Source organism: Lasiosphaeria miniovina (genome assembly GCF_030549165.1).
Source record: "Lasiosphaeria miniovina strain SMH2392-1A chromosome Unknown B0T26scaffold_1, whole genome shotgun sequence".
Classification (NCBI taxonomy): Eukaryota; Fungi; Ascomycota; class Sordariomycetes; order Sordariales; family Lasiosphaeriaceae; genus Lasiosphaeria; species Lasiosphaeria miniovina.
In genome coordinates, this window is record NW_026848220.1 from 3,687,127 (window position 1) to 3,699,760 (window position 12,634).

The window sequence follows — 12,634 nt, forward strand, 5'->3', positions numbered from 1 at the left end:
TGGAGTGCGACGAAGAAAGCATGCGTGATCGAGCGTGAAGGAATGCCGCCCGCGCCAGGATCGAGGACTGAAAGGCGCGGATAAATTGCCCACGGTGATCGATATCCTGATTCCGCTCGAAACTCTGGCGATTTTGCTAAGGCGTCGTAGGCGAGGGTTGTCTGTTTCAACGTCAAAGCAGGTTTTGCCGCGAAGAAGCGCCGCGCATCAACGTCGGGGGCACAGAGCCAGTTTTTTTGTGTTGGGAGGCAAGTGCACGACAGCAAGCAAGCCACTCCAGTCTGGACACATGGACGGCGCACAGCGAATGGGTAATCGGACGAGCGAATTGGCGTCTTGGGAATATGATTTGAGAAATGAAGGCCAACGAGAGTCGGGTTGAATTAATGCCAGGCGAGCTAGAATGGCCATGCCACCTTCACAAAACACAAGAAAACGGATTAAGAAACTGGGGAAGCGTCGCGCGTTTGGCCGAGGAAGGGGGGAAACAGGGGAGTGCCCGTCATCAAGCGGGCCTTGGGGTCTCTGCAACAGGGGTGAGTGCAGGCACATCGGGCGACGGTTTTGCCAACCAGTGGGTCTCTTGAATTGCCAGCGCCCAAAGAGAACGGTCCACTGTGGAGCTCCCAAAGACGAATTACGCTAAGGGGTGTCCAGGCTGGTCTGTGCGCAGACGGACGGCGTAAACGGTGCTGCGGTTTCCCTGCAGGCCCAGGCCCAAGAAGCCAGGGGCACCCGCTCGCCTTTTCCCCTTTTCCAGAACTCTCCCATCTCGTGGATGGATCGTCGAAAAGGGCCCGCCCGGGCCCCCCAGGTCCATCCCGCCGCAGCCAATCCATCGCTTGGCTTCCTTGCCGCGACCAACTCGCCAACAACCCACCAACATGAAGTAGGTAAACTCCGTCTTCCATCAGGATTCAAATGCTTTCTGACCTATGACCTAGAACCATGAACCCAAAAGCCCCGATCTGTCCAGCAAAAACGGAGCATGTTATCAACTTTCAAATCAGTCGGTATCAATTGACGCCTAACCTACCTTAATACCTACCTGAGATGGTGTTCTGCTCATTAGGGCTATACCTAATGAGACCTTGTTATGAAGCCGAGAAGCAATTGCAACCTCATTAACAACAACTATTCACTAACGAGGAGCGGTACTTACAAACACGTCTGACTAGGCGGATGCGCCGCAGCCTGGGCCTGACTGCGGCAGCCAAGGTGCCTCCCATTCCTTGTAATCGGAAGCCTGGCCTTACTCATCGCCGCCTCCGTGCCACACGCGTGCCCCCGGCTTACCACCAACTCGTCGAGGTTTTCGAGCTCAGGATGCAAACCAAGGCTAAGCTGGACACTCCCGTGCCTCAAAACATTGCCGCCTGCACGTAGGCCAAGAATTATCAGCTGTCCTTTTAGGCAGTAGATACGAGGTCTTGTATCCGAAAAAGATGAAGCCTGGCAAAGACCGTGGGAGAGGCTCCTTCGGCTGGAATCCGGCTTTTCCAGGATTAAGAATCGGCTTCATCCGCATGCTACTGTGTCTGTTACGTACGGTTTCAGCAAAAGAGAGAGGGGAAGCCTTCCATCGGCATGTTTTGCTAGAGGTTGTCAGCGGACATGTCGTTTCATTACCTACCTAGCTGAGGTGACTCGGCGCCTTTTTCGCCTCACACAGAGCTCAGCCTTTTTTTCTTTTTAGAAATTATTTCAATCAGAATTTGACCAATGATGATAGCGGATCGCCTCTTGATCATCCAGATGCGTCACCCACTCTAACTTTTTCAGCAGCCCGGTAAACGCCTTGTCTCTCTCTCAGGGCACACGTGAACAGTTCGGGCAATTACGTCGCGTTCAGGTCATGTCGTGCAAGCTGGCGCCTCTCGAATTGTGTTCGACGCTAGACCAATGAGTAGCCTCTCCACAGCCCAAGCGGATGTTGCGCAATTTTGGAACAAGACAAGCAGCCGGCCCCAGCAGGGGTTCTCCACGATAGTTGGGCTGTTGCGGGTGGATCATGGGGGACCTGCATGTGCTACCGTGCTTTGCAGGTCAATCTCTTTTCAAAGGGTCCTGCTGCTGCGCTCGAACCAATGCCCCAACCCAAAGGATCATGTCGCGGACCGCCTCCGTCCGTGAGAAAGCTTGAAAGAAGAAACGGACAACATCCAAGACACTCCATCCACTTACATCTATCAAGTAGGTACGTAATGGCCATCGTTAATGACTGTTGTGGTATATAAAACCTTATGACTTCGGCTTTAACACCCCGTTTTCCAACTCTCAGTTACATACTATGTAAGGTATCTAGGTAGGCATGCGACTCCCAAGCACCTTCCGTTCCTAAGCTAGTGCACGCATATCGCTAAACGTGAAAACCTTACCTACCTTAGGTATATGCTCCGTAGTTTTTATTACGTACATGTGCAATAACCGCAGCCACATGTTCATGGAGTCGCGCCTAGTTGTTTTTATTATTGTTATTTTCGTTGTGTGCCAATTTACGGAATAGGTATTCTGGGAAATGAAGGAGTCCAAATTGGGCTGCATCTTCACCACGGCGCCACAAGCTGCAGCACTTGGTAGCGGGCATAGCATATATAGCCTTTATATCTACAACGCTATACACACGCGAATCAGCAAGCTGAGAGAGAGAACCAAGTCAGAGTTGAAGGTATCACACCCTGTTTTTCCTCGTTTCCTAAATAAGCCGTAACTCCTCTGCCGATGCATCTACGTTTAACTTAGGCAAAGGCGCCCAAGACCGCCAGCCTGAGCAACCAAACCACAAAAATACGAAGAAAGGAGACCAAAAAAATAAGCGAGCGTATATGGTACAGCGAGATATATTTTAGAGATCCTTCGACCTCATTTTCTTCAAACGAGTGGTTCCCTCAAACAACCCACGATCGACCGCCGCAGCTACGGTCAGGGTGCCGCCGACAATGGCGCAGAGGCCGGCCACAAAGCCCAAGAATGACTTGGGCCGCTCTTCTCGGTTAACGACTTTCATGGGTGAGATATCCTAAGGTTTCAAGGTTAACTCGGTACTTATGCGAACAAAGAGTGCAGAAATCTAGTCTGCGAGCGATGTAGTTTTCACTTACATAGGAGAAGAAAACGCCCGGAATGCCGCCATGGGCGTGCTCGCGCTCCTGGTGACCCTCGGCAGCGTCGTCGCCGCCTAAAAGGCTTCGCTTATGGCTTGTGACGGAATATTGGTGCGTTTCAAGAGTCCCGTCTGGCGACTGGCCGAATTCGCCGAGTTCGGCGGCGTGGTTCTCTCGGTAAGCCGAGTACTTCTTTTCCCATCCGAGAGGGAGATACGAAGTCGGCACGATCTTGATAAAGTACATAAAGTTGAACTCGGCGGCGTCCGTTTCCTGCTTCATGCCGTCGAGCGGGTTCGAGTGGTGGTCCGTCCAAGGCATGTTCTTGTTTCCCAGCTTCTTCCCAAAGTCTGCAGGAAGCTGCGGGCCGAAGCGCAGACTGTGGATTTCGTGGGTAAATGAATGCTGTGTGGTGGTCTCGCGGTAGTTCTTCAGGTCGTGCACGTGCATGTTGCCGTTGCTGAAGCTCCTGCCCGGGGCGATGTGGAAGTTTCCGATGACTTTGTTCACGCGCAGGCCGCCTTCGATGCGGCAGCCCTCCTGCCTCTGCTCGTCCAGCCGCTCAGCGTAGTGCTCGCGCTCGCACTGCTCGACGCCCTCGCCCTTACCGAAGGCCCACGACGCCTGAGCATATGCCTCCCTGACCTCTTCACAAGTATTGCAGCACCCGGCCTTGGCCGCATGAGACGGTGCTATCGCTCCGTAGCAGGGTCCGCAATACGTTGGGTCGAGATGAGCCGCTGCCTCGTCGGCGGCATGTCTGCACTGTACGTTAGTCTGACAAGATCTTCCAACAAGGACTTGCTTTGTATTTCCAACGTACAGACTCAGGTCTTTCGACTCAATGACACCGCCCCCTTCGCTTTGGGGCCGCAGCCTAGTCTTCTTGACGCCGTGTTGGACTCCATGCTGCTGCTCTCCGGAGACGTCCATGACATCCAGGGTGAGCAGCTCACAGGGGACTCGAGGAAAGCTAATGTTGAGGTGGATCTCCATTCTCTCGCCTGTCGCAAGTCGCGTTGTCAGCTTCGAGAAGCGCATCGAGCTTGCACGCGCGCGTACCTCTTCCTTTGTCCACGATCAACTCTGGATGTATGACCACCCTCCTGTAGTCGGCCCATTCTCCCCAGGAAAGGAACAAGACCACAATCAGCGAGACTATGGTGACGACGCCGCCAGAGGTGGTTCGGACTCTCGCGTCTTCGACGGTTTTCGTAAAGGCGTCGAGCCTCGTGAATCTCGATTTTGGAGGCATCTTGCTGTCGCAGCCCAGGAACGCTGGATTCCGAGGGTTGGTTCGGTTGTCACGGTTCCACGCCGCGGGGCCCCGTTAAGCAAGGGGCGGATCACCCTTTGTTGTGTGGTGCAAAATATGCGGCGGGGGATTCTGGTGTGCAATTGCAACTAGGGTTAGAATTGTGTAATGAGCGGCATCAATTGATCAAAAAGCAAGGTGTGCCACTTTCAACGAACCTCAGTGCCGGCCCACGACAGCTTGAACCTTCGACACGGATGCATCAGCTTCAAAAAGTTAAGGCCACCTAACACGACCCACGCAGATCTCACAATGCACTGTTGGCGAAAAATGTCCGCTATACGCCCCTGCGATTGGTCCTCCGGAGCTACTGGCTTGGTGCACTGACCATATGCTTCTACTGACCCACACCAAGGTCTCAACTTCAGCCTTATTCCATTGAATGTCTGGAATTTCGTATCCCGAGCGAACTTGGGGAAATCCCGACAGAGCCTCTTAGCACATGGCAGCAGGTTCACAAGCTAGACTGAGCAACTTCAGCTAAATGAAACCGTTATATATATGTACGAAAAACTACCCCAGGAGAAGAATTTCTGACAAGCCATACAGAGCTGCTCAATTATTTCATGACTCCAAGACCTCTCTTCACATGTAATTCCTTTTCTTTTTGAGAACGTAACCCTCCAGTGTTAAATCGTCGCTATGAACTGTGATTCACTATATATAACCCTAGCCCTGGCCACCCACCCCGCTCTCCAGTACATCCAAGATTCTGCCGTGTAGTGATTTACCACTTTTTACCACAACGCAACCGAACCTTACCTTTCCACTTTAACCGACCTTCCACAACTACTAAAAAACATCATCGGCGCCGTCAATCAATCGGGTAACAAGCACTCCCCGGGGTGGCCGGGCAATAAGCACCCGAGGCGCGGGTAGCCGGGCTAGCGGGGCAATAAGCAGTGCTCAACACCAAGTCACGCAGCCTGTTAGCCGGGGCGGCACAACATCACGAGCTTCACGTGGCCCTACAGCCTCTAATGTGGCCATATAACCTCTACAGTAGCTGAAGGTCGTGTTTTAAGGCCTATACGAAGTGGAAGGCTTCCGCGACCGAGTGCCCGGGCATTAGAAGGCATGGATTAGTAGTTATAAGTAGTTGTGATAGGCCGTAGTTTTTTATTACATCCCCAGCCATATTATGTAAGCGAAGTCAACGAAGCCAGCTTCGATTTTTATTATAGATTTGAACGATTTAAGCAATTCTACGGCCCTGAGCTTCAATTATCGCATTCGGAAGTGTGTTGACGTTGGCGATGGCGGCGAGGTGCAATTACGGTACAATTACGTTGCCAGCGTTTAGAGCGGTGCAGCCAGCGAATGTGGCTGTAAAAAGTGGTATTTTCATAGCCGGTGAGCTGTAACGCCTTGGCGCCTATGTACCTACAGTGCATGGCGATAATTCAACAGTGGAGGGTTACGCTCTCTTCTACAACGGTCTTCTCCCTAATTCTTGACATGAAATATTGCATTTCATATTTCTGGTAAAAGGGCTTCCCAAACCACTTCATTGGTTTACCCCGCTGTGCCTGTCACACCTCAACGGGGAGGCCTTTCCATCCGAAAATACTCGAGTGCGCTGTGAGTTACTCAATCAATTATTCACCGTAGATGGCCAGCTCTATATATTAGGCAAGAAAACTTTCATATCTTTGCTCTGACGCAGACAGCAGCCCCCATCTACCCACCCACTTACTACTCGGATAGGAAAAAGAATTGTAGCACATAACAGTCCTCGTCTAAATACACGCAGGACAAGAAAAAAACCAAGGAATAAAAGCCTACATCATGGCAAACCCCGCCCCGCAGCAGCCCGGACATCCAATCCTGACACTCTCGCGCTGCGTGATCCGGCCGTTCGCCGCGTCGGACGCGGCCGCGCTGCAAGCAGCAGCTGACGACCCGGCGATCGCGCGGCAGATGCGCAACGCGTGCCTAGCGCCGTACAAGCTAGCGAACGCGGAGCGGTAGATCAGGATCACTTCGGCTGAGGACCCGCTGCTGAACTTTGCCATCTGCACGCCTCCGGATCACGCCGGGACGACGATAGTGTGTGGAGGCATCGGCCTTAAGCGGCTGGCGGACGTCGAGAGCCGCACGCTCGAGGTGGGCTACTGGCTCGGGCGGGACGTCTGGGGCCGGGGCATCGCTACCGAGGCGCTGGCTGCGTTTACCCGGTGGGCGTTCGAGCACGTCGTGGACCCTGCTGCTGCTGGAGGGCCGGTGCAGCGGATAGAGGCATGCGTGTTCGGGGACAACGACGCTAGCGCGCGCGTGCTCACGAAAGCGGGCTATGTGCTCGAGGGCAGCCGACGTAAGGCCGGGTTCAAGAACGGCAAGCCGTTTGATATTCGCCTTTTTGGTATACTGAGGGAAGAGGTTCTGGGGTCACAGTAACACATTGGATATTTTCGTGTTAACAATGAGACTGTCCAAAATGGCGTTTAATTAGAAGTGGTAATACCATATATAAGACAAGCGTAGAACAGTACCATTCCCCAAAGCCCTTTCTGCAACCTTCTCAACAGCGGGTGGTTTCTAAAGAGTGACTCACTGCATTCAAGGAACCGTATAATTAGAGCCTCGCCACTCGTATACATGATGATCAGACAACAAAGTAAACGTCGGCATGAGAATAGAGCGTAGAATAGAGCAGAGTGAAATCTGCTCAACTAATCATAAAATCTATTTATGCCTTCAGTCCTTGAGTCTTTCAGCGCTAGATAATTCATCATGTGCATCCCTGACTAGAAAGCTACAAGTGCGAATAGTGTCAGCTAAATCCTGTCGTAAAGCATGAAGACGTTCTCATGCCGCCTCTGAACTGAGAGGTAAACAATCGGGGGACGCACTTATACCACAGCACCGTCGGCGCGATAGTACCCAGATGCCACAGACTGTGGGCGTCGATGGCTCCCCAGAGGGGTGGAAAGTCGAGCAGCTCGAGGCTCATAGCAATGAGGATCCAGGCGACGACGATGCCGGGCCAGGTGGCCCAGGCTAGGTGGTTCCGGCGGTAGCGATTGTAGCTAAACCAGCTCCACAGTGCGTTTTGTATGACGCCGCAGGCCACGTTGGCCGCCATGTTGTACGTGTAGTCCCACCTCCAGAGGCGCAAGTAGGCGACGTGGGCGAGATAGAGACCAGTGCAGAGGGCCGTCCAGACACGTAGCACCGGCCGTTGCGCCGGACGGTCGAGGTGGAAAAGGCGCACAGGCGCGTAGTACAGACCGTAGAGCACCGAGGCTCCGGCGGCGAAGTAGTCGAGCTGCTCCGTGACGGCAAAGTCGCGCGTGTGAAAAACCATGCTAAAAAACCACGTCACCATGCCGATCCAGGCGAGCGCCACGTAGAAGCGCCGCATCGGGTACGTCGCGGGGATTTTCGCGAGCACCTTGCTGTGCAGCCCGTTGTAGTGCGCGGCAAAGTTGCCCGCCGAGAAGATGACGCTGAACGGCTCCTGCATGCCCAGCCATCGGTGGAAGGGCCACTTGCCGTGGAACTGTACCACGGGCAGCGGCGGGTCGGCGGCCTGGCGCCGCGCCGTCACGATGTGCTGGCATGTGTAGTCGCATTCGGCCGGGCAGGTCCAGAAGAGCAGTCGGTGGAGGAGGGCTGCGGGTTAAAAGCGACGTTAACTCTGAGCGCTAAAACGTTCGTTGTGCGATCGGCTGGGAAGAGAGGAGTTGTAAACATACGGATGGGAGTGTGGTGCTCGGCATCGGGACCGCAGTTCTCGCGTTCACATATCTGCGGCGGCGAGACCCAGGAGCAAAACGTCAGAGATTGTGTTCACTTCCCGTACCTGTCATCAACACCAGACGGACAGGCTAGCGTCTTTTGTGGGTAGCACAGCACAGGAACGAACCTCGACGCACTGGCGGAACTTGGGAAGGTGGTCGCCGGCTGAAGCAGCCACGGGGTTACTGAACAAGAGACAGCAGAGCACCAGCACCACCAGCGGCCCAAGGGTCGCGTGTGGCGCGTACGCTCGCCTCCTCCCCCAAGAAACTATCAACATGGCGACAGCATTGGTAAGGTAGACGAGAAGAAGGGCGGCGGGTCCGGAGGGGTTTGGGAAGTCAAAAGTCTACAAACAAAAACGCAGGTCGTTGAGTGGAGATCTTCGCCAGTCTAATGACTACACTGTGCAGCAGCGCTCCGTTGTGCCCCATCGACCCCCGCTTCGGCCCCACTCCCGCACCTCCAGGCTCCCGTGCTTCTCTGGAAATCTGGGGATTTCAACGGTCGAGCGGTAAGATGCCGCAAGCCACTAGCAACTGTCTAATGCTTGTGTGCCTTGCCAATTGCACATGCTTTAGGTTCCCAAGGGTGCATACTAAGTACCTTACCTTGCGTAGCTTTTGGTTGTGTTCTGTATACGGATACCGACAGAATAATCAGGGTTATCTTAGATTCGCGTGAAATATCCGTAATCCTCTTACCCAAGGCAAGAAAACCAGAGCAATGGAAGAAAAGCAAAGACAGAACATTATGGTTTTCGTCCCATCTAAATTTAAAGTTATATTAACTACCCCATATCCCCAGATGCGTCGTAGCATCCACCATCATGATTGTCATCAAATATAAGTGCGGGCCTTTGTCTTAAGTGGCCAACAACCTCCAATCTATCCAGAGCCCAAAAGCCAATCTGTACGTTGCTTATCGGGGGCCACGACTTCGATGACCAAAATAGTCAATCGATCCAAGCCGATCCAGTCCGTCCCGTCGTATCATCGTAAAACTTTTCGTTAAGAATCCGGCCGTACTATGCGAAACCTGAGGTCCAAGAGAAACTGACAAAATCTCCTACAAAGCAGCCTCAAAAGCGATGACAAAATTAACCCCTGCCCACCGAGATATGAACAGCAATCAAACTCTCTATGTTCAGTCCATCAGCGGGGTATTTCCTTGCTACTTTCATCAAGATCAAGCTCATGCCTTCCGTCACGCTTGATCCACGTGAGGTCGTGAAGGTCCCAAAACTCCAAATGCTAGAATAAGGAGGAAATAAAGGAAAACAAAGGTGAAAGCAAGCATAAAATGCTAGAATTATGTATAGCAGAAGAGAAATAGGGGAAATAGGCACCACTCGAAAATAACCAAATTAAGATGCTGATGCTGAATAGTGTTGTTACAAGGGGGACTCAGAGCGGGGACGGGCCTCGCGGTTGCGGAGCTCCTTGAGGCGTTGGTCGATGTAAGCTAGACGACCAGCCAGGCTGGGACGCGTCTGGGGTGCGCTTGGCCCTGTAGTCTGCTGAACTGTTGCAAATGGTCGACCGAGCATCCCCAGATCGACGCTGCCGGCTTGATGCATTCGATGAAGCCGGTTCGGAAAGCTGAAGCTCGAAGTTGAGACCGAGGCTGAAAAGGGCGAGCCAAGCCGGGGAGGAGCCAAACCCGGCGCTGCGGCCTGTAACCTAGCGTCTACCACGGTTGCTAAAGACGCCAATAGAGGCTCCGCCGCTGTCCTTGGTATAAAGAGGTCGTCGTGCTGGTTCGAGCCTGTGGACCGAAATTCCGGAGCAGGGGCAACCTCGAATGGAGCACGGGCGCGGACATTAGGATCACACCACAAATCAGCGCCAATAGTAGGTCTCTTGCGAGGCTCGCTACTTTGCGTGTTTCGGCGCTTTTGTGTACCCGGGCGGCTGAGACGGACAGGCGACTGGAGGGTGCGGCGAGGCCCAACAGTATGCGTTAGTCGGCGCGGCATAGGGGTGCTTAATCCGAGTGCTGCAGCAAGAGACCCTGAAGAGCTGGGTCCATAACTCCTCGCTCCGAATGGTGAGCCTAAACGTCGCCTCTCAGCAAACGAAGGCTCGCCATCAAAAATACCGGGAGCTAAGGTCGTGGGAAAGGGTGAAATGCCCTGATCCGCGGGTTCCGTGATTGAGCTAGTGAGCTGGGCCAGAGGACCATTCGGCTGCATGCTGTCTGACGTACTGAGAGCAAGCGACATGGACATGTCTTGTGTTGTGAAAGCGGATGGCGCACGCCCCGGAGTTGATCGTCGATTCCAGTGGCGGGCAGCGGCTTGACTGAAAGGAGTCGGGCTCCGGGACATGAAGCGATGGTTCTTGGCGCCGGAAGCAGCTTTAAGCTTGCACAGCTCGCGTAGATGGGCTCTAGTTGCCGCGCAAGTATGCGGCCATTGCATAAAGACTCCTGAGCTCTCGGCAGTCGGGGTGCTGCTCCCGCTCTTCTTGCCTTCTCCAGGGTTGGCTGCCTTTGCTAAGGCCTTGGTGCCCTTCCAGCTTCGTTTTGACTCCCGCGCAACGCGAAGACAAACACCATGAGGTGGAATGCAGCTCTTTCCCATGCGGAAGGGAGTGACCTTGGGGTCCTGAAGATAGAGGAGAAACGTCGCCCACAAATGGTCGCTCATAGCTTTGGTCCACGGCGCTTTCCTCGACTTGCCTTTCGTGCTAGACAGATCGAGAAATTCATCCAAGCCGGGCGCGAGAAGGTCGCTATCCTTTCTATCCCCTCCGGAGCTCACGCAACGCTCGTCGTCAGATGCATGCGAGAAGCGGCTAAACAGGGATCCGCTGGTTTGTGTAGACCTCGAGGTTGAGGGCCTGCTTGACTCGTATTCGGGGGTTGACTCCACGCTGCTGATTGCCGAGTCGATTGTCCAGTTGGGATACCGCCTTGGAGACAACGAGGGGACAAAGCCAGGTGCCGGGGTCTTAGGCGGGGAGTACGTCCTTCCGCGGGGTCGAAGGAGAACCAGGTCCCCATCTCCGTCATAGCGCTGCTCTGGAAACGCATCAATACTGATCATGTCGAGGTCCTGGGAATCCGCCTCTGGCGCCTCGATACTCGGTATCGCGACATCGGCGGCAGCCACAGAGGCTAGAAATTGATGCGACGGCGCGAAATGGGAAACAACACGTCGCTTCAGCTTCAAGCGCGGTCTTGGGGGCGACGGAAGCAGAGCCCCGTCATGTTGAGGAAAGGGTTCTGGTGTCTTCGGCGCATCATAGGCAGAATACCGGAAACCCCGCGGGAGGGTCGCAGAACCGGAATGCTGGTTCATTTTGTCTATGGACTGGAATGGAGTGACTTCATGGGGGAAACGAGGGCGAATGAAGGGATGGCGGATCAGATAAAAACTCGACAGATCCAGCGAGGCCCTCGTCTCTTCCGAGCTGGAGGGCCGCTTAGGGTTGGGATCGCGACAGGTGGACTGGCAGCGGCGCCAACTTAGGCAGCTGTTATAGCCGAGTAGGCGATGCCGTGTCAACCGCCTGATGGGAAGCTAAAGCTTGTTATAGCTTTTTCGACGTGGCGGTCGTAACGTCCCTTAAGCGAGTCCGGCGGAGTGCTGCTGGTATCGACTACCTATCAAAGTCGGATGGCCAACGGGATAGAGTCGAGATAAAAACAAAGATAGCACAAGAGCTGGGTGGCTGAGATCCGCGACGCCCACTGCTGCTCCTGCTGCTCAATCGAGTTGGAGTCGACAAAAAGGGGGCGATAACAAAACGTGGCTGGGTGTCTACACCAGAAAAGAGAACCGAGGTTGTTTAGGTGGGTGTTCAAGGGGAAAGCGTAGGCGTTGAGAGTGTGATGTGAAGCTGTATATAACCAAGCCGCAACGTGATGAATTATATTGTTCGTGAGGCACCCGGAACCCTGCGCCAAGGGCGACCGGCCGATAACTGGGTCGCAAAGGAGTGACTGCGCAGGAAGCAAAGGCGGCGAGGGAAAAGAATAAAAGAATTATCTCGACGGGGCGATGGAAATATGTAAGGGGCGAAGGGCTAGGAGCTGTAAAAGACAATGTGGGTGATGGCCTGGGAGAGCAAGCCGAGTGGAGATGGGACAGCGGTGGTCGAGCGAGCGCAAGCGATGGATTTGCTGGGGGTCTTGGCCCGAGTTGCAGTGGCTCACAAACGCAAACCCCCACCGCAAGCTGCACGGAGTAGCCAGTGACGAGAAGCCACAGAAACGACCTCAAGCTTCTTCGACCAGGGTGGAGACGACGCGAGCAGGGGACCCGAGTCTGGTCGACGACCTGCACGATTTTGGATTTTGTTGAATTCCAGGGTCTCGTTCACACAGACACGCACACCACACAGGCACAAACAAGTCTTGATATAGTCGCTGTGGAGTTGTCGCGCGGTGCCCTCTTTACCAGGGTAGGTACTTTTTTGACGGGCAATTGCGGGGATGGAGAACTGCTGCAGGATCTCGAGGATTCGTG

General features: G+C 54.0%; 4 protein-coding genes across 4 annotated transcripts; 1 reads left to right on the forward strand and 3 right to left on the reverse strand.

The window, feature by feature from the left end:
• Positions 1-2,845: 2,845 nt before the first annotated feature.
• On the reverse strand, positions 2,846-4,359 carry B0T26DRAFT_634324 (endoplasmic reticulum vesicle transporter-domain-containing protein; the record flags this gene model as incomplete). Its single annotated transcript, XM_060436620.1, has 4 exons — positions 2,846-3,019; positions 3,102-3,864; positions 3,928-4,108; positions 4,167-4,359. The coding sequence occupies 4 exons, from the start codon at positions 4,357-4,359 to the stop codon at positions 2,846-2,848; spliced, it is 1,311 nt and encodes a 436-aa protein (XP_060302875.1).
• A 1,848-nt stretch (positions 4,360-6,207) lies between these two features.
• On the forward strand, positions 6,208-6,816 carry B0T26DRAFT_745964 (acyl-CoA N-acyltransferase; the record flags this gene model as incomplete). The annotated part of the gene is made up of 2 exons (XM_060444637.1): positions 6,208-6,362; positions 6,396-6,816. The coding sequence occupies 2 exons, from the start codon at positions 6,208-6,210 to the stop codon at positions 6,814-6,816; spliced, it is 576 nt and encodes a 191-aa protein (XP_060302876.1).
• A 376-nt stretch (positions 6,817-7,192) lies between these two features.
• B0T26DRAFT_633743 (Per1-like-domain-containing protein) lies at positions 7,193-8,440 on the reverse strand (the record flags this gene model as incomplete). Its single annotated transcript, XM_060436564.1, has 3 exons — positions 7,193-8,034; positions 8,118-8,169; positions 8,288-8,440. 3 exons carry the CDS (start codon positions 8,438-8,440, stop codon positions 7,193-7,195), a joined length of 1,047 nt encoding a protein of 348 aa, XP_060302877.1.
• Positions 8,441-9,553: 1,113 nt separating this feature from the next.
• B0T26DRAFT_736787 (uncharacterized protein) lies at positions 9,554-11,464 on the reverse strand (the record flags this gene model as incomplete). Its single annotated transcript, XM_060443367.1, has 1 exon — positions 9,554-11,464. One exon carries the CDS (start codon positions 11,462-11,464, stop codon positions 9,554-9,556), a length of 1,911 nt encoding a protein of 636 aa, XP_060302878.1.
• Positions 11,465-12,634: the final 1,170 nt, after the last annotated feature.